A 23661-nucleotide genomic window follows, 5' to 3' on the forward strand; every position below is an offset into this window, starting at 1 on the left:
CTTATATCTCACCAAGAACCTAGCAGAGTCCCAGGCAGGGCAGCATGTGTCTGAAATCTTGGCACTGGGGAGGCTGAGGCAGGAGAATCTTGACTTTGAGGCATCCATACTATGCCTCGCACAATGACAATCCAAGCTAGGAAGACAGCTGTATCCAACCTGGAGGACTGGAAAATGAACTGTTAAACTAGACCCAGATGATAGAAGACAAGAGACAAAGGTAGGTTCTGTCATCAGGTTGTTCTGACTACACGAGCCCTTTACATGTAAAGGCAATATCTTGTTATCCGCTATAGGAATTACAGTGGCGGTTCTCAGCCCTCCTGATGATGCCACCCTTTAATAAACACCCTCACCTTGTGGTGGTCCCCAACCATAAAATTATTTTTGTTGCTACTTCTTAACTGTAATTTTGCTGCTGTTGTGAATCATGTTGTAAATATATGTTTTCTGATTTTTTTTTTTAATTTTTCGAGACAGGGTTTCTCCGTAGCTTTTGGTTCCTGTCCTGGAACTAGCTCTTGTAGACCAGGCTGGCCTCGAACTCACAGAGATCCGCCTGCCTCTGCCTCCCAAGTGCTGGGATTAAAGGTGTGTGTCACCACCGCCCGGCTTCTGATGGTCTTTAGCAACCCCTGTGGAAGGGTCTTTCAACCCCCAAAGGGGCAGTGGCCCACAAGTTGAAAACTGCTGAATTACATCCCCCCTACCCATCATTGTTTTGACTTTGGTTATAGTGTTTTACAGTGTAGATACTTCAAATGTTCTCTTGTTGAATTGACCAGTTTTTCTTCTTCTATAGACATTAGGTTTGAGTCCTATTTAGGAAGGCTTTCTCACTTCACTTTTTCTTTCTCTTTCTCTCTCTTATTCCCTTACAAACATCCCAATCTTGAAAGATTCAACTCCAAGGCCAGCAACCTCTTGGAACCAAATATTTTCTCTAAGGTGAAGGCAAGAACAGTGGTATCTGGCTCACTGGTAGCTGGGATAATCCCCTTATCTTTGGAGACTTAATGGTACCACGATACTACTTAGTCTGACCCTGTACAAAGATAGGGAATGGGGACTCAAAACCTTAATGTCACCTGCAGTTACCTTCCACATCATTACCGGACTCCTGACCCTTGTGTGAGACGAGAAGCCACACGGAGCAAGTTCTGCACGGTGTCCTGAAACAGAAATCTAAGCTAAATCAGGGTGTTTGGACGTGTGAACAACGCAGGTGTCAGGGGTGCCAACTTCCTCATGGAGTCAAAAACCTACCTATACCTTTCTAAAAACTCAGCTAGTGGACTGGGAGCCTCTCTGCGGACACCATCGGTTGGTTGGTTGGTGGGAAAAACACGTGTGTACGCTGGAGGCCATTACTGCTGACTGGTGCTCACTTCCTGTCATGAGGAAGGGTCCCGTGTGGATCACGTGCTCACCAGGAGGTTTAAGCAGGTGCCTCCTCCCCTCCCCCCCCCCCCAGGTTCTCGGCAACAGCAACAGCAGGCGGCGGCTGCAGGATCACTGCAGGCCCTTTTGCGCAGTTAAGATTTATGCTGTGGCCGGGCGGTGGTGGCGCACGCCTTTAATCCCAGCACTTGGGAGGCAGAGGCAGGCGGATCTTTGTGAGTTCGAGACCAGCCTGGTCTACAAGAGCTAGTTCCAGGACAGGCTCCAAAACCACAGAGAAACCCTGTCTCGAAAAACCAAAAAAAAAAAAAAAAAAAAAAAAAAAAAAAAAAGATTTATGCTGTGTCTTATGTCTGCGATCATGTCTTTGTTTTTTTTTTCTGTTTCTGTTTCTTCATTTCAGCTGCTGCAGATAATGCTCCGGGCAGTCTGTGTTTGTGTAAGTTTTGATAAATTTTTAACTTTTAAAATAACAAATCCGTGTGTATTTTATGGCAGTGAATGAGAGACTGTTATCTACAAACATTGTATGCTTTTTGGTTTTGCTTGATATTGCTTGGGTTTGTGGTCTGGGTCTCCTCCCTGCTACCCGCCCCACCATCCCACAAACTGTCACAAATCTCTAAATTTTATATATACGGTGGACCTGCCCAGTTTAAAACTGCATTGCTCAAGGGTTAACTGTAATAGGAAACACAAATCTACCAACCAGAGACGCCTATAGTAAAACTGTCCCTGTTTACTTTGGCTGGTCGGCTACTCAGTCTGATAGCTCTTTCCTGTGTCTGCTGATAAGGGGCTGTGGGGCAGAGCAAAGTCCCAAGCACTCCCCACAGTCTGGATCCACAGGACGGTCCCTCCCCTCTGCCAGACTGGCCAGTCTCCTTTGTGAGTACACTCAGGTTTATTTCAGGGGCAGACAAGCTTCCTTTGTGGAGTGTTTTCAGTTGGACTTTCCTTGATAAGCGCAATTTAATTGGTTTAAAATACATTAAAAAAATAAATAAATAACCTCACATGAGCCAGCAAAATGGTTCAGCGGGTAAAAGCACTTGCTGTGTGAGGTGGATGTTCCAAGTTAGATACCCAGAGCACACGGTGGGAGAACTGATTCCTGATCACTGTGCATGCCCCTGCCCACCCTATGTATAATAATAACAACAATAATAATAATAATGGCTGAGATGGCTCAGCAGATAAAGGAGCTTACCAAGCTCATCTGCCAACCAGAGTTCAATCCCTGGAAGCCATGGAAAGGAAGGAGAAAACTGATTCTGCGAAGTTCTCCTCTGACGTCACAGGAATGCTGAGGCACACATACTATGTATATACCACACATACACACACACACACAATTGAAAAAATAAAAAGCTTCCCATGGATACATACAAACAAGGCACTAAATAAAAGCCCTTTCCAAATATGAATTCTAGAGTCATTATAATCCCGAGTCAGAATAGTCCCTGACGCTCAGAGGCCCTAAACTGAACATGATGGTCCATATCTACGGTTCTAGCTTTTTGAAAAATTTAGAGTCTAAGTCAGGAGGATCACTTAAGCCCAGGAGCTTAAAGGGAGCCTGGCCTACACGATGAAATGCCATCTCGAGAAAAAGAAAATGTCTTTTTATTATAGGAACAGAAATTGAAGTGTGGAGACCTTGTAAACAGTGCCTTTGTCTGTTCCTCTGTGTTCCTTTGGAATGCACGTAGACCCTGAAAGGAATCTATTCTGTCATATGGTAATATGCCCTACAGGGAGAAGGCAAAAGATTTTGATTAAAATTTGATGAAATTAATATTACACATTTCAACATGATATGGCACATTCCTTTGACCCCAGGACTTGGGGAGGCAGAAAAAAGCTGATTTCTGTGAGTTTGGGGCCAGTCTGGTCTATATGGCAAGTTCTAGGTTAGCCAACTATATAGATTGTCAGAAAGAAAGAAAGGAAGGAAAGAAGGAAGGAAGGAAAGGAGACGACGGGAGGGAGGGAGAGAAAAAAAAAGGAAGGAAGGAAGGAAGGGAGAAAAGAGGAAAGAGAGGAGAAAAACATGAGACTCTTCAAACAGCAACCCTTTCTTCATTGCCCCTCACCTGTATATAGCAGGATATACAGGGCAAGACCAGGAGGATCCTACGTCATAATTGGCTTACACAGGCAATTACAAAGGGAGATTCTGGGATACAGCTTCAATACAACCTAGAATCCCTGACCTTTAATTCTTACAAGTAATTTGATACGGTCACCCAAAGTCAACAAAAACATATTTTTAAACAATACTTGCATGGGCCTTTCATTTCATGGGAGATTAAAATCGTGGTCAGCTGAGGGACAGCGTTCCCACGCCGCAGCAGACCTGGAGTGGCCATGTGCTTGGCTCTGCTATGCCCACACTTTGAAATCATGCACTCTCTAGGCTATTTTGGGAATCTTGGAGGGACCGAGCTCAGCAAAGGTTACAGACTATCTTCCGAAACCCAGAAACTCCTTGAAGCGTTTAGGCTTCTTAGAGAACTAAGCAATTAAGGTTTGTTTGAAAGGACAAAAAAAAAAAAAAAAAAAATCATAACCATCAGGCTGACCATCATGGGAGGCACCTCCAGTCTGAGCTGCATGCAAAGAATTTTGCCATTTAGAAATTAAGTCAAAGAATAAATGAAATAATAATGAAAGAAATTAAACCAAACGTGACCGAGTTTTCAAAATCTCTCTAAGTGTGTGTGTGTGTGTGTTCATAAGTACAACACTGAAGAGGTCAGAGAGTATTGGGTCCCCTGGAGTTGGAGTTACAGGCAGCTGTGAGCTAACCAGTGTGAGACCTGAGTTCAGGCCTCTGTAAGAGCAGTCCCTGCTCTCTAGGGCTGAGCCGCCCCTCCAGCCCCAAGGTGTTTTATTTTTGTTCATTTTAAAGAGAAAATATTTCAAAGACTGACACAAAGGGCATAAAAGGGTTGAACATCAACTTTTAATAATGTAACCTTTTATCCAGTCCTCAAAATTCACACAAAAGGAATGATAAAGTGTAATTTTATCATTACCACCACTGTGTAACAAGCCCTTGTTACAACATCCATCTACTGTCTCCAAAACAACCAATAGGAAGCCCACACATTAGATCACCTAATCTTCTACCAAGAGATGACATTTTAATCAACTTTATACCAGGGAACTATTACCAAGGATACTTCAATCACATAGCTGAAAATATGGAGAAAAGACAGGTAAAAAAAAAAATCCTCTTAACTTGTAGTAGTCTTTTTGCTTTTTTAAAATTTCTATAAAATACACGAATTTCCCAAAATAAAGAATATTATGACACATTGGTGTCAACTCACCCAGATGAAAGCTGATGTCAGCTTTGTTTTCTAACTAAAGTTCATTTCCCCAAACCTTTATATATTACATGAATATCCAAGTAAAGTATTTTTTTTAAAAAAATTCAACACAGAGGAACGTAATATACAGTGTTTTTATATAAAAAAAAATGGTTAATAGGAATGATCCCACTTCCAACCACATTACATAACTTTTGAAGACAATGGAATCTCTTGCAATTACTTGATTCTTCAGTTCATGTGGATATTTCCCAGCTACTTTCTTCTCACAGTTAAAAGAGGCAAAGGAAAAGGCTGGTGGTATGTTGCCTTCCTTCCTTACCTTACCCAGAAGAGAACTGTAGAACAATCTCGTTCACTACCTGGCTGTCTTTCCTCCAGCTGCTTCCAGGACTACCCAGACCCACGGCTGGGATGAAACTGGAAGAAGACACCACCGGACATCAAAGGATGGATAGATATAAAAAGATGGGCTCGGCTGGACCCTGCAGCAATTGTAAGGTGTGGGCACAGCCACTCCCAGCAAGCCTTGCAGAGCTTCTACTCAGTCACAGGAGCGAGTGGTCTCCTGGATACACTCGCCCTTCACGTCAGTCCGCTGGGAGGGGCTCATACGAAAGAGCATTTAACGAACCACTGGTGTGCTGGCTAAGGTATGTCTTCCGAGAGCAAGCAGGCACGCTCAAGACATCTCGGTCAGTAGTGGCGGTGGGGTAGACAAGAGAATGCTGTTTATTGTTTAAACCTCCCGTATCGGTCAGTTCTGAGTGGAAACTGCAGCGAGATATACACACCATGCACAGTCCACATCACTGTGGGGATCCAGGAACACATGCAAGATGGCAGAGGACTCACAATAGATGAACGGGAACTTTCCCAGTGTTTCTGACAGCTCTCGACTTCAACGCGGGTGCATCTCTTACCACCACCGACTCACAAAGTTTTACTGTGTCTTGGCATGCAGATTCACTTGAGGGGAAAAACGGGAATTACATTTCAAAGTCATTCACACACACAGCAAGTACAACTTCAATTTCTCCTACTTCCCAACCAACGCACGGAGCTGCTTGTGTTAGCAAACAAGTACGTATTTTTAGGCAATGGTTGTGCTTTATTTTCCTTCCTACTTCACCCACTTCATTCTAGGAAAATGAAAAACCCACAAAATGAAATCGAGGATCAGATCTTCGGGGTTGGTTTCTGAACAAAGCAGAGAGCTGGCCCCACTGGCTCTTCCAGCCAGAAGCCGCTGTCTCCCCGCCCCAGGTCCTTGATGGTCAGTATTCAGTTGTCTGTTTGGAAAACTGGCATTTTTTGTCTAAAAGAAGCCAAGTATAACTGGGGGAGGAGGACAGCGAGCAGGGGAGGGGGTGCATTCTATGTCAGAAAGAACCTCTTGCTCTCAACAGGAGAGAATCCAGCTTCTCCTTAGCCATCATTTCATAAATTAATATTTTTTTTAAAAATCATAATCCAAAGAATTTGCTATTACAAGAAAGTTCAAGTTTTAAAAAAGCAAATAAATTAGTTAAGCCTTGTAAACAATTGTCCATTTTAGTTATACATCTTTAAAAAAAAAAGACATTTCTCTGTATAGTCCACTAGACAGTACAAGGCACACTTCACACATCAGAACCCAGAGGGATGGAACCCACACAGGTGCCGCCTCCACTCTATCTGCTGGGGTAACCAGGTCCCGGCTCTGGAGTCACGTGTCCATCCTCTGCTCAGCTCTTGGAGACCCGGAAGTCCACAGATGTGCTCTTCCTATGACACTGCCTTGTGCTCTTAGTCACGTGATGTGATGTCACCCTTTCTCGGCATGGAGTCTCCTTCAGATCAGATGTTTTCCACAAAGCTCCCGGGGAAAAGTCCGGTCTTCCCATTTCTTTGTAATGTGCCTTTGAACCAGCCATCCTCGCGTTTTTTATGAACAAACACAATATCTCCTTCTTTGAGTTCAAGTTCCGCCTCGCTCTGAGGAGGATAGGAAACCACCACCCTGTGCCTACGAAAGAGAAGTAGACTATTCAGATCAGCAGTAAAAATGACACATCATCAGTCAGCACAATGCCTCCATGCAAACAGGGTTAACACAGGAATTTACAAGAGTTCATAAAATTCAAAATACGGCGAATCTCTGTTTAGCAGACTTGGCATTAACAAAGACTGAGCCTGGGTATTCATTTTAATCCACTAGTATTGGCCAGGCTGCTGTGGTTGAGCTACCTACACAGGGAAGAACATTTTTATCTGCTTCCAGTATTTTGTATCTTGACCATACCAAAGGTTGTGTTTTATATGGACTTTTAACAGGGGAACCATTTCTGCCCTACCCTCTACTCTAGGAAGCGATGAGTGGATTTGATTTCAGAGCTCACAGTAGCTGTGACTTGCTTCCTACAGACTGTATGGGCTCTCCTCTGCCTTCCCACTATGAGCCGGGAGATGTAGGGTGCCAGGTCTGTTACCTAGAGGGACACCTTCTATATCCTTATACTGAGCTTGATATCCAGAAGGAAATGGTTCTGAGGAAGTTTGCCTGCCTTACATACCAAGTCCCCTGTTGAGAAGGTCCCAAGGTCCAGACAGAGAGCAGAGAACTGTGGCTTCAAATTTTGTCCACCACCATTAGTAGTGATGCTGACATTCCAATCGTCATTAGTTCCAATCAATTTGTCCTTGGTTCTCAATTTGGACGTTCAGTGGAAGGAAGTGCAGCTTAAATACCCCAGTAGCCTTGTGGATTAGCATCCCCTATCTTCCCCTTCCTTGTGGATCAGCATCCCCTATCTTCCCCTTGTGGATTAGCATCCCCTATCTTCCCGCCTCCTTCTTCAGTCTCTAATGCAGAATTATGATTAGCAGCGAAGGAAGCAAGGTGGCGGTAACTCATTTTGGGGTCCCCCCCACCCGAGTCTTTTCTCTACTAGACATTATCTTTCTCCTTCCTCTTGCTTTTCCCAGTTGAAGTAGCTGATGGTGTACTGTAGCCATCCTGTAGTCATCCTTGCCTCTACTGCCCTCACGCTCTCAGAGTTTTCCTCTACAATGCACAGGGATGCCCTGTGACAGTGAGATTCTGGAGGCTAGGTAACCAAAGATGGGGAAATGAGGCACCACGAAGGAGGCTACTGGATATCCCTAAGGAGGGCACCATATGAAGAGCTGAAGCATCTTCCCCAAGCCAGTCAACAGTAACATGAAGGAGTCACCTTAAAACGGGACCCTGGATCCCCAGTCAAGCATCTTTACAGCCTGGCTCCTCCTTCAAGCCCCATTCCAGAACAGCCAGAATCTACCCACCTTGGGGGAGATCACAGCAAGCGGTCTCAGTTTTCAAATATAGCTGCCCAACAATTGCTCAGCTCCCTGGGGGCACAGGGACCAATTTACCCTCCCAGGCCTACAGCCAAAGTTCAGCACTGGGTTGGTTTATCCTTTCCAAGAAGGGTTCAGTAAGCTCAGACATGAGGGTCAGACAGCTGAGGTCAGTCAAATGCAGAGCAGGGGAAGAGGGGAGGCACTGTGGGTGGAGGGGGATTGACGCGGTCTTTATGGTCAGGGAGAGCATCTTAACAGAGCCAGCTTCCTCACCTGGGGAATGGGGCTTCAGTGAGTTAGGCAAAGTATTTCACAGGCAGGATAAGGAGATTGTAAGAGTGATGTCCTTAGAACAGTGGTGACAGACTCTACCAGAAAGTCAGCTTCTACTTCAAGCCTGTGGCTTACTCAAGAGTACACAGAAGTCTGCAGGGGACTTTTAAGGCACAGGTTAGCCCACAGCTTACAAATGAACTCAGTCCACAAGTTAAAGAACACCCCGATACCGAGAGTCCACACACTTTAGAATGACATAGGTTTTGGAATCCTTTTCCTGACATCTTTAAAAGCAAACTCACAACTTCATCGTGGGCTGATCTAAAGAAAGGACCCAGATGTGATTTCTCGAGTCTGATGCCAACAGGCTAACAAGCCACATAAAAAGCAATGATGTAGTTGCCACTGGGGGCGAGTTAAAGTTTCAGCGAAGCCCTGCAGCTCAGGAGGGGCCAGGAGCACGGACTGAAAGCTTATGCTGAGACCATCTCTCACGAGATCCATTTCTGACTGGCAGTCTGCAAGCTGCTTTAAGGTAAAATGGAACAAGAATAGTTTGAAAAACTCGAAGTGAATTAGATTAATATTTGCATTTTATAAAAAATGTACTAAACCAATTTTGTCAGGAAACCCAGCAGTAGAATGGCTGCTGGGCTAAGAACATTATCTTCCTGCCAAGCTCCCAGTGGGAGCAAATTTCCATTGCTAAGTTAGAGCGCTCGAGGGGGAGGGGTGGCGCAAGGAGCCCCCCGTGCATAGTGGAAACTGTGACACAGTCTCATCACGTGAGGACCGCCAGGTGCGGCAGTGACAGACTCCACTTAGAAGCCTTCCAGCTCAGCCCTTGGCCTTGGGCCTCGTGAGGTGGTTTGCACTGAGACTTCTCACACAGACCCCGAAAGCCAAAAGCTGGCAGAAAAGCCTAATAAGCTCAGACACCAAAAAGCTCTGTCGAGCGGAATATTTAGAGACCAGCAAGCAGATGTGCGACCCAGCTGCGAAGGCCTACGTCTGCTGCCCCGCCCCCTGTCTCGCTGGGTTTATGCTTGCCTTTGTACGAATAGGGATCCTGGGCACTTCTGGACATCTTGAACCAAAGTCACAGTCTCCAGAACTTCTGAGCCACCTCCAACACCTGTACCCGACCGAATCAGCCCTCTTCACTGCGTCCTCACCATCCTGGCTGGCGACCTCCACTACCGCCTTCTTGCATCCTATTTCTTCCTGTCCCCAATCCATTGCACACACAACTCAAAGATTTACATTCAGTAACTCCACCTGTAGGAGCCCATGGTGAGAAACCATTAACAGGCTCTCCCTGTCTGTAAGGTTAATCCTTACACCCCTACACAAAGCCCAGACAATCCGGCCTTAATCCTGCTGTAGAGGGAGCGATAGCTGCTATCATCGGCACAAACATTCCGAAGCCTGACTACGTCTCTTTAAATATAGCCTCACTCCTCCTACTCCACACACTGGCTCACGCAGGTCCTCGGACTGGGGATTTCTTTGACAATATCTCTGTCCATCCACGCCTTATCAATCTCTCAAGGTCTGGCTCCAAATCTCCCCTCTGAAATCTCCAGCCCCGTACCTGGAAGTAATTTCACGCTCGACTAGATCCCAGAGGAACCCGTGTGTATTTCTCATGGCACTTAGCTCAGTCCACACCGGATTTTTGCCATCTGTGTTCCCGTCTCATTTGTTCTCGGCTTTGTGGGGTGGTGCCAGATTCACTCGATCAGCCTCACGCTACCAAGTGACGAACATATGATGAGGCTCATTAGGCACACTGAATGAGGAGATCTAACCACACGGTAAGCGTGTTTAAATATGTACAATGTCCTTCACAAACAAACGGCATGCCGAGGCATGCCACAACAGGGAGGAATCCTGACAACGTGAGGCTAAGAGAAATAAGCCACGTGAAAAAGGGAAGCTTTGCAAGGGCTCCATTGATAAGGGACCAGCATACAGAGAGAAAGCAGAACGGTTCCATTGATAAGGGACCAGCATACAGAGAGAAAGCAGAACGGTTCCATTGATAAGGGACCAGCATACAGAGAGAAAGCAGAACGGTTCCTTCAGGGACCGCAGAATAGGGAAGAAACAGGGAGATGTGATTCAGTTTTAGTGTGGGAGGAAGGAAAATTTCTAGACATGGACAGTAAGGAATGACCAATGTAAAGGAACTCGGTACAATGGATTTTACTTTTGAAGAGGGGTAAATTTTAACTATATTTTATTTTTCTTTGTACTTAAAAAAGATACTATTCTCACATAATACATTCTGATTACAGTTTCCCCTCTTTCTACTGTTCTAGTTCCTTCCCACCGCCCCTCTCATTCCCTTTCTGTGTCTCTATAGAGAAGATCAGGAGTCTAAGGGATAATAATACAATATAACAAGATAAAATACAGTAAGAGAAAACTAGAACTATCAGACCAGAGTTGGAGAAGACAAACAAATTGGAGGAAAAGAGCCCAAGAGAAGGTACAGGAATCAGAGACCCACTTGTTCTCACGCTCATGAATCCCATAAAAAACCTTAAGCTGGAACCACAAAATACATGCAGAGGACCTGGTGCAGACCCATGCAGGCCCTGTGTTCATGCAAGCTTTGCTCATGCTGATTTAGGGGGCCTTGCTCTCCTGGTGTCCTCCGTCCCCACTGGCCCTTACATTCTTTCCGCCTCCTCTTCAGCAGGGTTCCCTGAGTCCTGGGGGGGGGGGGGAGATCTGATGGAGATATCCCTTTCAGGACTGGGTGTCCCAAGGTCTCACACTCTCTGCATTATGTCTGTCTATGGGCTAACTATATTTTACACAATTAAAAAAATGAAATGTGTCAATAACTAAAAACAACGGAAATATTAGTGAAAAAAAAGAGGGAGAGACACAGAGTGAGTGGAAGACTGCAGGAGAGCCTGGGTAGGGCGTGTGTTTGCAGGAGAAGGAAGGAGAGGGGTGGGGAGAAGGGTGAGAAGGGCAGACAGGCATTCAGGCTGCTGGAACTACTCAGTCCCTTTGAACAAAGCACACTGGGCGTGGCTTGTTTCTGCTTTAGATGGGCTACCACCTCTAGGTGGCTGCCACAGGGACAAGGATGGGGCTGGAGGAAGATTCTTGCTGTCGTATGAAGAAGGCACACTATCACACGACAGACGATACCAAACTTCTGGTTTGGGTCATAGAATTCTAACGTCTATATGGACAGATACCTGTAGTCTTTTGCTCAATCTTCAATTTCTTTCATTTCTTTTTCTGCCTTCATTGGCAGTCCCTAGTTCCCATGCGGTCATTTCTAATCTGCCCTCGTATGCCTTCAGTGAGCCCCCCCCACCCGTGACCCCGAGAAGCACCCTATCAGCCTGGGCTGGGTGAGTAACCATTTACCGCTTCCTGCCAGTTGCCACAGCAATCTAATATCCAATTAAATGTTTTCCTGGCAAAACCACACGCGCTGGCTTTGCATCACGTGCAGAGTCCAAATGAATTATGTCCATGGCTTCACCCAGTGGGCTCATTGTCACTGACTCAAAGAAATTCATCATGCTGGTTAAACCCGACGGCCTGCCTTCCGCAAATCTACCGCTATCCAATTGGGGTGTTTCTAAGAATGCTAGTGTAACCCCTGATCAAAGACCATGGGTTCCTTCCCAATTGAGGGTATGTGGTTATTGCTTTAATTCCTAAACTTCAAAATACACACAGGTGAAGGGGACTGGCTGCACTTCCCTACGCTATCTGTGTGTGCGTGTGTGTGCGCGCGTGTGCGTGTGTGCATGCATGTGCGTGTGTTAAGTCACGCGTACTCTTATTTTCCATCTCCTCTGAAATACGTTATTTCTACGTTCACCCTGCAATCTCCTAATTATTTTTTTTCCTCCATCCTCTCAAACAGAACCTAAAAATAGTTGTCCCGTGATTTCTGCTGCCGTCAACTACACACACATCCCCGGCCTCCAGGATACCATTCTATTTCTTGCTTGCTTTCTGCAGCCCTCTCTCGCACACACACAAAAGAATCGCTTTGTTCCCCAGGAGACTTTTCTCTCAGCTGACACCAAGACCTGTCAACACACTTCAAGGTTCATCCTTCCTCATTATGAGACTGTCTCTTCGTGTCATGTGACCACTCCTTTCCACTCACAGCTACCTCAGTCACTTTGCCCCCTCCCCCGCCTCCTCCAGAGATTGATGAAATAGGACCACAGTGGGAGAGGGGACTTTCCACTCGTTCTTGCCCAGTCCTGCAGAAGAATGTGGGCTCATTCTGTCCGAGCATCACACCCTGAAACACGTTTTCATGCAAGTCCTTCAGACGGAGTCCTGCACGATGAGCCCAGGGCCGGTGTGTACCCTGTGAAGGAAGGAGCAAAGCCCCTCAAGTGCTTTCTGGACCGCACTTCCTCCATTTGAGGCTCTAAGTACTTCTCCTTGTGTCGAAACTTTCAAAATATGCAAACAGGTAATCCTTAAATGATATGCTTGCTAGGTCTCTATTAACCAAAACCCTCCATTCCTGGTGGATAACAGACCACTTTCCCGTTGTTTGCACAGTCAGACAGACTTAAGCATCCAAGTTAAATAAACACCATTACCAGTGCTGTGCAGAAAAAGAAAGCAAAGGGCTATGGAAAGTTGCTGGGGCTGGCTATTACATTTAATATTCCAATGAGCATATGGATTATAAAAATATAAAGTTAGGCTGAAATCTTTCCTAAGGACCCCCGTCCCTCTCTTAAAAAATTGAAATGGCTATATAAAAACCTGCCAGAGATTTCCAGAGTGCCCGTGTCCATCTGTCCCGTCATTAAATTCTTCATGTTCCCTATCTGATGTGCCTCCCTCACTCCCCAAACGCCATCACCTGTCTGGTGAGCAGCTCTCCTTTCAGGCGGCCTAAAAGGCAAAGCCTGCTGCTGGAAAGCGCTTTTTAAGAGGAAGAATAGGAATGCAGAAGCCGCCGAGATTGGGGACATCTGGCGACTGAAAAGGAATGCATAATGGGGGTGGCAATGAGGCAGTGGTGCCCAGCCAAGGCCTAGGGAGAATGTGGGCAGAGTGAGCCATCATTCCAAACAGTCACAATAGATCCCACAAAGGATGAGGGGGACAAAGTAAAGGGCCTCTGGGGCCTGAGGGAAACTGCAGAGCAAGGCCTGGAGGGAGAGAGGAAGCCTCTGCGGCTGAAGGGAGTAGACAGGCTAACTAACTGGCCTAGCTCCAGGGACAGGAGGCGGTGCCCCTGGACAGCAGCAGAACTCTGCGGGAGAGAGGCTGACGCCAGAATCAAAGCTTGAGCGAAGCTGGGACTCAGTTTCAAAGCTTTACGGAGAACACAATGGATAAGGAGAAACACAGAGGATGTGTGTGGCTGGGTGGCCGGGGGGGGGGGGGGGGGGGGGCATTTTTAGGGCAATATGTCATTTCAAAACTGGCTTTATATCAGTCAGAACTACAGGAAATTTTTTACCTCTTGATGAAAATGCATAATAAAGTGTACTTTATAAAAATAGGTTGTTTGACATTTATTTCCCACTTTCATAGTTCACTTTTAATTGAAAATGGGCCACAAAATCATAAAGCTTCAATACAAATGTTTTATATGGTTCCAATTGAAATACAAAGGGAAAGTGAATCTTAGTGACTTTGTTATTATTATTTTTAAGATGTATGTATATGTGTGTGGCTGTATATGGGTGTGTGCCCCTGAATGCTGGTACCCAATAAGGCAAGAGAAGTCAATCTTTCTGGGGCTGGGGACTGAACTCGGGTCCGCTGCAGGAAAAGTGCACGCTGTTAACGGCTGAGCCATCTCTCCAGCCTAAACCCGTTTTAAATGATAATGTCTCACATAAAACTTCCAATCTCCCACACAAAGTCAGGCACAGTGGTGCCCACCAACTGCGCTAGCTCAGCGTGGCAGGCTGAGGTGGAAGCTGCTTGCATTCAGGAGTTTGAAACCAGTCAGGGCAACATGAGTTAAAGCTTCCACTACCAACTCTGTAACACAGAGCATGTCAACCAAAGAGAACACCTCTAAAAGCTAGAAATGCGCTTATCTTATAAAATTCGAGTCCAGAGAGAATGAAGCATACAGAAACAAACAGAGGAGGCTTTAGTGCTTACATTATATGAAAACAGACCAGCAATTTGCATGCGCTGAATGACGTTCCTTTGGTAATGAGTAGCAGTTAACTCTCCAGTTTTTTATAATCCTGGTAGATATATATCTTATTAAGTATATTTTCTTCCCTACCACATGCCTAGACCCCCATGGCTGCATGAAACAGAATTCCCACTTGTCAGGGCTGTTCAAAGCCAGAATCACTAGCAGAATGTTTCTCATTCTGAGTGAACTAACTGAGAGAGCCATCTGAATCTACACCGTGTTCTTCTGGCTCAGGAGAAAGCAGAAAAAATTCTCTGGGTAGCAGGATGGTCCGGGTAGCAGTGTAAGCTCCTAATAGACACAAAGGATTGCAGTGGTTCTCAATCTGTGGGTATCGATCTCTTTGGCAAAACCGCTACCTCTAACAATATTTACATTATGATTTATAACAGGAGCAAAATTACAGCTAGGAAGTAGCAATGAAAGTTTATAATTGGAGGTCACCACAACATGAGGAAGCGTATTAAAGGGTCGTGACATTAGGAATGTTGAGCATCCCTGGATTAGACAGTGACTGGCAGATGTCATGGAGATACGAATCTGGAGCCAATAACTAGAAAGCAGGGGAAAGGCCGGCGTGTTAGAATTAATGAAGGAGATAAAGTGAATGGTTTGCTGTAGCGAGCAGAACAAGGAACACTGAGCTCGAATGTCATTACCAATTCGGCTTGAAATTTCATCTTCTAGATGAGAATAAAACGTCCAGCCTAGAGCTTGATAGAGAGGAGGGGGGACTCACCTTTCACAAACAACAGGCCTGGCCTCATTCATGACGGGACCCAGGGAGGAGCAGGCCTGCCGAGGTGGTGGGGCGATGGGCACGGCGGAGTCCAGGGAGCTCGCCTTGCGATGGAAAGCGTCCTGGGCTAGGGCTGCTGTCCCTGAGACCACTGGGCCATCTCCATCTGTGGAGCAGGAGGCCGCCCGGCCGTGACCGCCCCCTAGCGGCAACTCGGGGCCCACTGCTCCCTGCAGGGGCATGTCCACTGCACCCAGCTCCACATCCAGGGTAGGTGACGCTGGCGGGGAGACTCGGGGCTTGCGTTTGGTGGAAGCCCCAGAGAGGAGCTTCAGGAGACCCTTTTTTTCTTTCTGGAAAAAAAGAAAAAGAAACAAGGATATTAGTTGAAGATCAGCAACTGTGTTGCTCCTGTGATTTCCAGCGCACTGTGTCGCTTTTTGATTACATCACATTTGCTCATTACCTCCTGGGCAGTCTTTGGGTGAAGTTAACCTGACTTTTTGTTACTATTTCTCCCTTTCTGCTTCTGTTTGGGTTGGACATTCTCTTGTTCATTACTCTCTTCTACTGGGGCAGCAAGATAAACAGATTTAAAAAGATGTAAAACATTTTTTTTAAACCAATTTGTATTTTACTTTGATGAACGTACAAGTAGCCAGTGAGATGATTCAGCGGGTAAAGGAGCTTGCCAAGTTGGAAGCCGGTCCATCCCCACACCCCATGCGGTCGAGAACACAGAACTACATGCCGCCCTCTGAGGCGCTGTGTCAGGAGAGCACACGAGCAGGCGCAGTAAACGCGGCCAGTGAAATAATCACAATCAGATATCGCAGACTAAAGAGGAAGCTTCAGATTAGGAGTTGAACCTCTTGAAATGCTGCCTGTTCTGACTCTTGCTACGTGAGCCAGTGGTGTACCGAGTTACTGAAGCCTGACAACACTCGCGTCCACATCAACACGCTTGAGCCTTATCATCCTCCGGAACGGCGTCCCGGTCAGACTCAAGGGCTGGCGCACTTCTTACATGTCACCACCTTGATTAAACTCAAGCAGCCGCGGTGACAGAAGCCAAAGCATTTGCACCGTGAAAGCCCTTCCTTGATGGCAAACCCTGAAACCAGACCACCAAAGTCTGAGGACAGCCTCGGCACTACAGCGTCTTCATGCCTTTCCTTCCTTCCTTCCTTCCTTCCTTCCTTCCTTCCTTCCTTTTTCTTTCTTTCTTATTGTCTTGCAAGCAAATGCACAAAGCCCCCACCCCACAACAGCCGCATTCTCTAAAGACCATACTCCGAATCTGTCTCTTGACACTCTCCTTTCTTTGCTCTCCAAAGAAAGCCAGATGTTGAGCTAACTACTTTATTTTCAGAATCTGCCACAACCCTTTCCAGTCACTGGGTTTAATACTGTCACTGTCAGATCTCTGAAATTGTTTTACCAAGATGTCAATGACGCAATTAAGTCCTCTGAATAGCAACACTGCTTGAAAATGACACCAGTTTCTCACAAGTGAACCAAAGCCCACTCACAGCAACACGGCCTGAGGGCTCAAAAGAAGGTAGAACACTGAGGAGTTCTTGGTACTCTGAGTCAGTCACACTCAATACAAATCCCCTTGGGGGATGAATCTCTCTCTCTACAGCAACACAATTCCACTAGAGACAGAATAGCAGAAAACAGGAGGAGCCCAGAGCAGCCACTTATCTGATGATGGGCAAAGATCCTGAGACATCACACACAGTCTCCAGTTAGAAACACGGTTCAGAGTGTGTGGCCCTTCAATGGGTTAGAAGCAGGAAAAGCAAAGTGTGTGTGTGGGGGGGGGGGCTAGGAGTGGGCACTAGCGTCATTTATCTCCGTGCCTTCTTGGCCTGGGCTACAGACCGCAGAGCCAGTGGAGGGAGAGCCTTTTGCATTTCTCATCGGGTCTCAACTCATCTCGTTGGGTTTCGCTTCATTCTCTTATTGGACGTCCCATTTTTCTGAAGATCAACCATGCACATTCCAGTAAATGACCCCCCCCACACTTAGCTTGGGTGTAGTGACATTATCGTGCATACTGCTGAATCTCACGCATTGCCTGGGACAGGGTAGGGCACCCCTGAAGTGGAGAGGCCCAAGAAAATATTGCGAGAGAGTAAGATGAAAAGAAGAAATGGAGAACAGTAATGGAGCATCAGGGCAGGATGGTTTGGGTTTCCCAAATCCAGAGGAAATAAAACAATGGTCAGTGAAGCAGCTTGACCGCCAATTCTGTGACAACGCTACTTTGTGGGGACTCTGCACTGGGAAAGAGCAAGATGTCTGGTAGCTTCGCCTTCTAAGGTTGCCAGATGCAGGCAGCATCTAGCTATTCCTCTCGTGCTAATCCCCGGACCCCACAGATTGGCCGAGAGCATCAAATCTATTGATAAATGACAACCCCAGCAAGCCACAGCTAAAGATGCTACTTTAAGAGCTCAGATCTGGGCACTCAGAAGACTATCAGATAAGGGACTTGCGCTCGGGGAGCAGCTTCTAAAGTGATTAAGGAGAAAGATGACTTGGTTCATTGAAAATGATTAAACGCATTAAACACAGCTTGCTTTAATGACTTCTAAGGGATGCATTATCATCATCAACCAAGGCTGACTTCCCATGGAGCAGAAGGCAGAGGATTAGGGGCCGTGGTGGGGTGCAGAAGGTAGGGGGTGGGGGTGCCAACACAGGAAAGATGAGGAGCGGTGCTATTTATATTCCAGGGCTGTATTAGAAGAAAAATGTGCCACTTGAGAGAAATAACCCTGCAAGTTCAGACACTCTTACTAGCCAAGGGCACCTTTGTTTATTTCAAAATCCAACAGCACAAATGAAAAACATGGGAGAATTAATAGTCTATTCTTTCGTAAAATGATCTAGAAGAAATAACGTTAGCCTGTATGAAAAACGGGGCATATATTCTCTGAGGAACCTTGATAACTCATCTTCTGGGAGGTGTTCCTAGGAGCCATTCCCAGAATGAAATGATGTTTTAAGCATCATTTCAGAATTGATGTATCCTGTGTAAAAAAAAACTATCTGGATCCAAAACCAATCAGTTGACAACCAGAGTTACTTTGATATTCGAAATATTTTCCAGCAGGATTTGGTGATGCACTCCTAAGATCCCAGTTACTTGGAAGATCCCCAGTAGGAGGCTAGCCTGTTCAAACTGAGCCTCAAAACAAAAACTGAGTCATGGGAAAATGGCTCAGTCAGTAAGGCACTGCTCACACAGTCAGGAGAATCTGAGAGCAGTCCTCAGAACTTCTGTAAGAACCTGGGCCACTTGGTCTGGGAAGGTGAAGAGAGTTGGCTCTCAGAAGCTGAGGGTCAACCTCGTCAATCATCAAGGTCTGTGCTGATGAGATCCAGAGATCTTATCTCAAAAATAAGAAAAGCAAAATGGATGTCTCTTGAGGACCAACATGGGAGACTGATGTCTGGCCTTCACCTTTACACACTAGCACACACACACGCACCTGAACACACACAGAAACACACATGCCAATGCATAGAAACTCATAGAACTCAATAAGGCACTTTCCTGACACGCGAGAAGTGTTGGGTGAATCCCTAACACACAGTGATGTGTGGGGTGGGTGAGGCGGTGGAGGTGGGAGGCACAGACGAAACAGAGATCTGACCACTCATTTAATTCATACTACTAGATATATAATAAACGATGAATACATTATAGGAAACATTAAATCTGGGCTCTTGCAGAAGCAAAATAATAAATGTTTTAAACAACTCAAAATTAACCACATGTCTGCCCCCTTTGGTTCCTTCCTTGTCTCTTTTCCTCCCTCCCTCCCTCCTTCCCTTCCTTTCTTCCTTCCTTTCAAGGTACATAGAGAAATTACCAAGTCTTCCTGGGCACATAGATCAACAATACATACCATATTTTTTATACCAGTTTTCTAATATGTAAGACTCATGGTCCTCAGAATGGAAACTCAAAGAGAATTTAGCCATGTGGTTCAAAATAATCTTTCAGATTTCATGCAAAAATATGTCTGAGCGTCCAACATGAAGCTGGCAACGTGCTCAGCTTGGGGACAGTGATGTGTCTAGGACAGTTTGTGTCTGACAGCAACAAGGACGGCTGTCTAAGAGGCCGAGGCCTCTGCCCAAGAACCCAACGGGGGAAGGGATGAGTCTGGAGTGTAGTGGGGGACGTGGTGGGGCTTCTTGAAGGAGACTTCCCGAAATTCTAGGGATGATTAAACACCACCCATTTTAAGAGTCTTGTTAAATGCTATCAGGGAATTTCCATATTTAGTCTTCATGGCAACCTGATGAGGTAGGAATTAATTATTCCTGTTGCCTGAAGCTCTGAAAGCCTGCCTAAAATCACAATGCTAGCAAGGGGTGGAAATGAGATTCTACTCTGCAGACCGCTAAGAGCAAAACAGTCTCTCTCTCTTTCTTTCTCTCTCTCTCTCTCTCTCTCTCTCTCTCTCTCTCTCTCTCTGTCCCCACCCCACCCCACCCCACAGCTCCCTGCTGAACTCTGTACAAGCAGGCATTCTGAAGACTAGGTCTGGATCCCAGCACTCAGCAAGAGCAGAGATGGTAGATGTGGCCATTTATAGATCCCTAAGAAAGTTCCATAACAAAGAACGCAGATGAGTTTGTTTTTGACAGCAAAACAGGTCTGGAAAGAATGGAAATCATCCGAACAAAGAAAACAGCCAGGAAAGAGAACAGAGGAGAAGACGAGAGGGACAGGATCTTCTATGTGAGGGTTACAGTAAAGGCCTTCAAACCTAAGTGTGGGTCAGGAAGCCTGAGGTCTCTCTCAGGGACACAATCTCAAGGATCCAGGGGCTTGAAGAATCTGAGGCACTAAGGGGTGGCTCAGTTGGTGAGAGTTCTTGCTGTGTGGACAGGGGACCTAAGTTAGAAGCCTCAACACACAGGTTGGGAATGGCTGTGCATCGTCTCAGCACTTAAGGCTGAAGACAGTTGAAACCCAAGAAATAATAGTTACAAATAGAATCAGGAATTTATCCTCAAATAAAGTAAAAAATAAATCAAAGCTGGCCAGGGTTTTGGCCCCAGGACAAAATATGACATCTTGTTTCCTTGTGATTTTGGGGGCAGAGGACTCCCAGATAAATAACCAAAGGAATGGCCCCAGTTAAGGGAGTGCAAGTAGACCCGGAAGTACACATGAATGCGATTTACATGGCGGGGCACCGGTGGCAGCCCACTGATAACCTAGGTCCAGAGAGCTATACCCTCTCCCGGGCAGCAGGCATGCGACGCCATCATTTAAGACACCTCCCACACGGCCCTGGTGTTTGGTGTTGACACAGAGTGACAAGGAAGAGATGAACAGAGGGCAGACGCCACACTACAAACACTCAGAGTTCTGCCCAAGTCTCAACCCAAACTTCCATCTCCATCTCCCATTCTGACCCTTGACTCCCCTATAGATCAACCCACAGAAAGCAATTGCAACTGGGGTGGGGAACGACTTTTAAGAAGAAACCAGACAGGAGGAGTGGCAGAAATTTGGAGAACTTAGAAAAAAAGTGTTCTCCAGAGAAGCTTGTGATAAAGTTGAAAAGAACCAATTTTAAAAGTTTAAAGAAAACACATGCATAGCCTGAAGTTCAAAAGGGAGACGGCTGGAAGAGGAACACGAAATTCTACAATTGCAAATTATCCTGAGATGAAAATGGAGACCTCTAAGAGGTCCTGGTGTGAGCCCCCAAGGTGTGGCATAATGGGCTCAAAATCTCTTAAAGGCCACGTACAAAAAGGCCAGCCACAAAGAGCATAGCGTGGCCCATAGCGATGCAAGGAGGCTTGAACTTCGAATGAATTTAAACTTTTCGAAATCCTAAGGAAAAAGAAAAACTAAAAGGCTATGTTAAGGTTACACTTGTAACAAAGGAACACAAGCCTCCTGTCAGTGGCTCTTAGCTAGGAGGAAGAGAGGGGAGGATATCGTGCACAAGCCTTGGCATGGAGGAATGCAAGAGATCCGAATAGGTTCATCTCCACACACAGAGAAAATTAACTGCTGAGATAGAAACTAATTCGGGTGACTCTGGAATCAGGGTCAGTTCAAAAGGGAAAGATGGCTATGTTTGGCTCCAATTTTTAAAAAGAAGATGAGGCGTTACCAGAAGTTTTTTGTTTGTTTGTTTTGGGGGGCAGGGGGAGTCTCTGTGGTCGCCAGATGACACCAGGGAAATTGGTTTCCCCTCTTGGGGTTCTTAGTTTCATTAATAAAAGGATTTAAGAATTGGCTTAACAGATGCCCGAAGACAACTATATGAGAGATTAAAAGAAAACTAGGCAGATCGAATCAGGTAGCTGCAGCAGCTCCCTGGATGAGAGAAGGGGAAAAGCCACGCCTCTGAGATAGCGGACTTGTAAGTCAGACACGCTGGACCCATAGCTACAAGACAAGGAGAAATGCTTTAGAGAAAGGGTAAGGACGTCTGAAGAATCAGAGAGAGCATGCATGGAAAGAAAAGGAAGGAAGGAAGGAAGGAAGGAAGGAAGGAAGGAAGGAAGGAAGAAGCAGTACCTTTGAGAGTCAGAAAGGGTGACAAGACCCAGCCTAACCCCCTAGCAACCTCACTGCAGACTGTAGGGACTGCCCTGAGGGCAGGGATTCTAGGAAGGAAGAGTCCAGCATCTCACTAAAGGAACGATTATTCCATCTAACTCTTTACCATGACTTAAGGAAAGCCTGCCTTCCTAGCAGAGGTCCTTCCTTTCTGGGCTTGGCCCCTTGACCCACCCAGCTAGAAACTTAGGGCTCCAAGCAGGCTAAAGAGTCTATTTCTTGACCAGCAGGTTTTTCTAATGGGCCTTGATGGCTGCTCTAAGGCAAGTTGCAGACCATCTGGGCGATTCTTGGATGGCATTAAAGGAAAGGTTTACAAGCGCTGACAGGCGGAAATGAGACTCTAAGGAGGAGACCTTTCCAGAAGAGTTTACTACCAATAAACAACAGCAGACATGATAGGGCAACAGTTGGATCTCAGAGGGGCACCTAATGACATCTCTCGCGATATGACACAGCGGGCCAAGCATGGCCGCAGTCCTGAGCAGCCATGATTGTGTAAGTGATGCTAATCATGAAATTACAGAATTAATGCCGCCAGAAGCGTCTACAGTAAGAAGGGAATGTTGAAATCTATTTCAAGAGGAATATATAAGAACCTAAGAGAGTACAGTTTCAATTCTGGAAAGCACTTCAGGGCACTGGGTAAAACAGTGATTTCTGAGGGTCTTAAGATGAAGGAAGGGCATGGGGAGACAGACTATGCTTGATGAGCTTCCGCTAAGCTAAGAATTGACTGCAGTGGGCAAGAAAATCATCTGGAGATGGACACTTGGAATCACTGGTATGTCCCAGAAGAGAGAGGTTGATGACCATTTTTCACTGATGGGCAGTCAAAGGGATGACAATGTCATACTTGAGTGACCACTGAAACGAATTCCTGCAAACTTTGGGGGAAAAGAAAAACCAGATCCTGAAATCCAGATGTTGCAGGAAGACCTCCCATGTCGACAAAGAGAGGGGAGAACCTGCTTCCGGGTCTCTGTTTCTTGGCCTTCTACCTCCTGGAAGCCTCCTGCGTCCCATGGTGTGAGTTGTAGTTACAATGTCATTCCACCTGTCTCTATCTCAAGTGCCCTGACCCACCTGTCCCCTTACAAGAACATTCCTGTATTGAACATTGGATCTACCCAAAAGTGCACATTTATTTCCATCTGCAAAGTCCTTTTTGCTAGTAAGGAAACAGTCAGAGTGGATCCTGGGACCAGGAAGAGGACATCTTCAAGGACCAATATGAGGTCCACGGCAGGTACCTGTCAATGAATTCTATTAACAGGCCTAAGCGCCTCCGTCCTCAGTGACTGAATTCACTGTGCCCAAGTTGGAATTATTAAAACGCTTCTTTGAAAATCCCAAGTTGGACACGTCAGTTTGGGCGCAAGTCTAGCATGGTTAATAACAAACACTGAGCAGATACCGATCTTTTCTAAAGTTCATGTTAATAGTTAATTAAATATTAACTTGTCAGCAGGCTATAAAGTTTATTTCCTTATAAAGTTCTATTTACAGGCTCTTCAAGCCGCTTAAGTAGAGCGACGTACATTACCACTGAGCCAGGTGGCCCAGAGCCCTGCTCCAGAGCTTTATGGGAAACGCAAGGAATTCTGAGCAGAAGGCAAAGCTGAGGCACAACCCTCCGGACTTGATCCACGACTAAGGACGAAGCACTATCAATTTTATTCTCTTGCTTCAACTCCCTGTTTCCCACAACCACAGAGGAAACTTTCAAAACAGTTTCCCATTGTATTTATTTGAAGCCAAGTCCCAAAGGCGAGATTACTTCCACATTTCC

The 23661-nt window shown here is 45.9% G+C and overlaps 1 protein-coding gene across 1 annotated transcript in view; it reads right to left on the reverse strand.

Annotated features, from left to right (window-relative positions):
* Positions 1-4355: 4355 nt before the first annotated feature.
* Positions 4356-23661, reverse strand: part of Sh3rf1 (SH3 domain containing ring finger 1) — a 167405-nt gene continuing 148099 nt past the window's right edge. Inside the window, exons 11-12 of the mRNA XM_041674767.1 lie at positions 15257-15609; positions 4356-6747 (exon numbers count right to left, since the gene is read on the reverse strand). Of these exons, the coding sequence (XP_041530701.1) occupies positions 6579-6747; positions 15257-15609 (522 nt within the window). The 3' untranslated portion in view covers positions 4356-6578. The remainder of the gene's footprint in view (positions 6748-15256; positions 15610-23661) is intronic.

This window comes from Microtus oregoni, unplaced genomic scaffold (assembly GCF_018167655.1).
Source record: "Microtus oregoni isolate MIOR12 unplaced genomic scaffold, Mior012 000025F_ref0000491, whole genome shotgun sequence".
Classification (NCBI taxonomy): Eukaryota; Metazoa; Chordata; class Mammalia; order Rodentia; family Cricetidae; genus Microtus; species Microtus oregoni.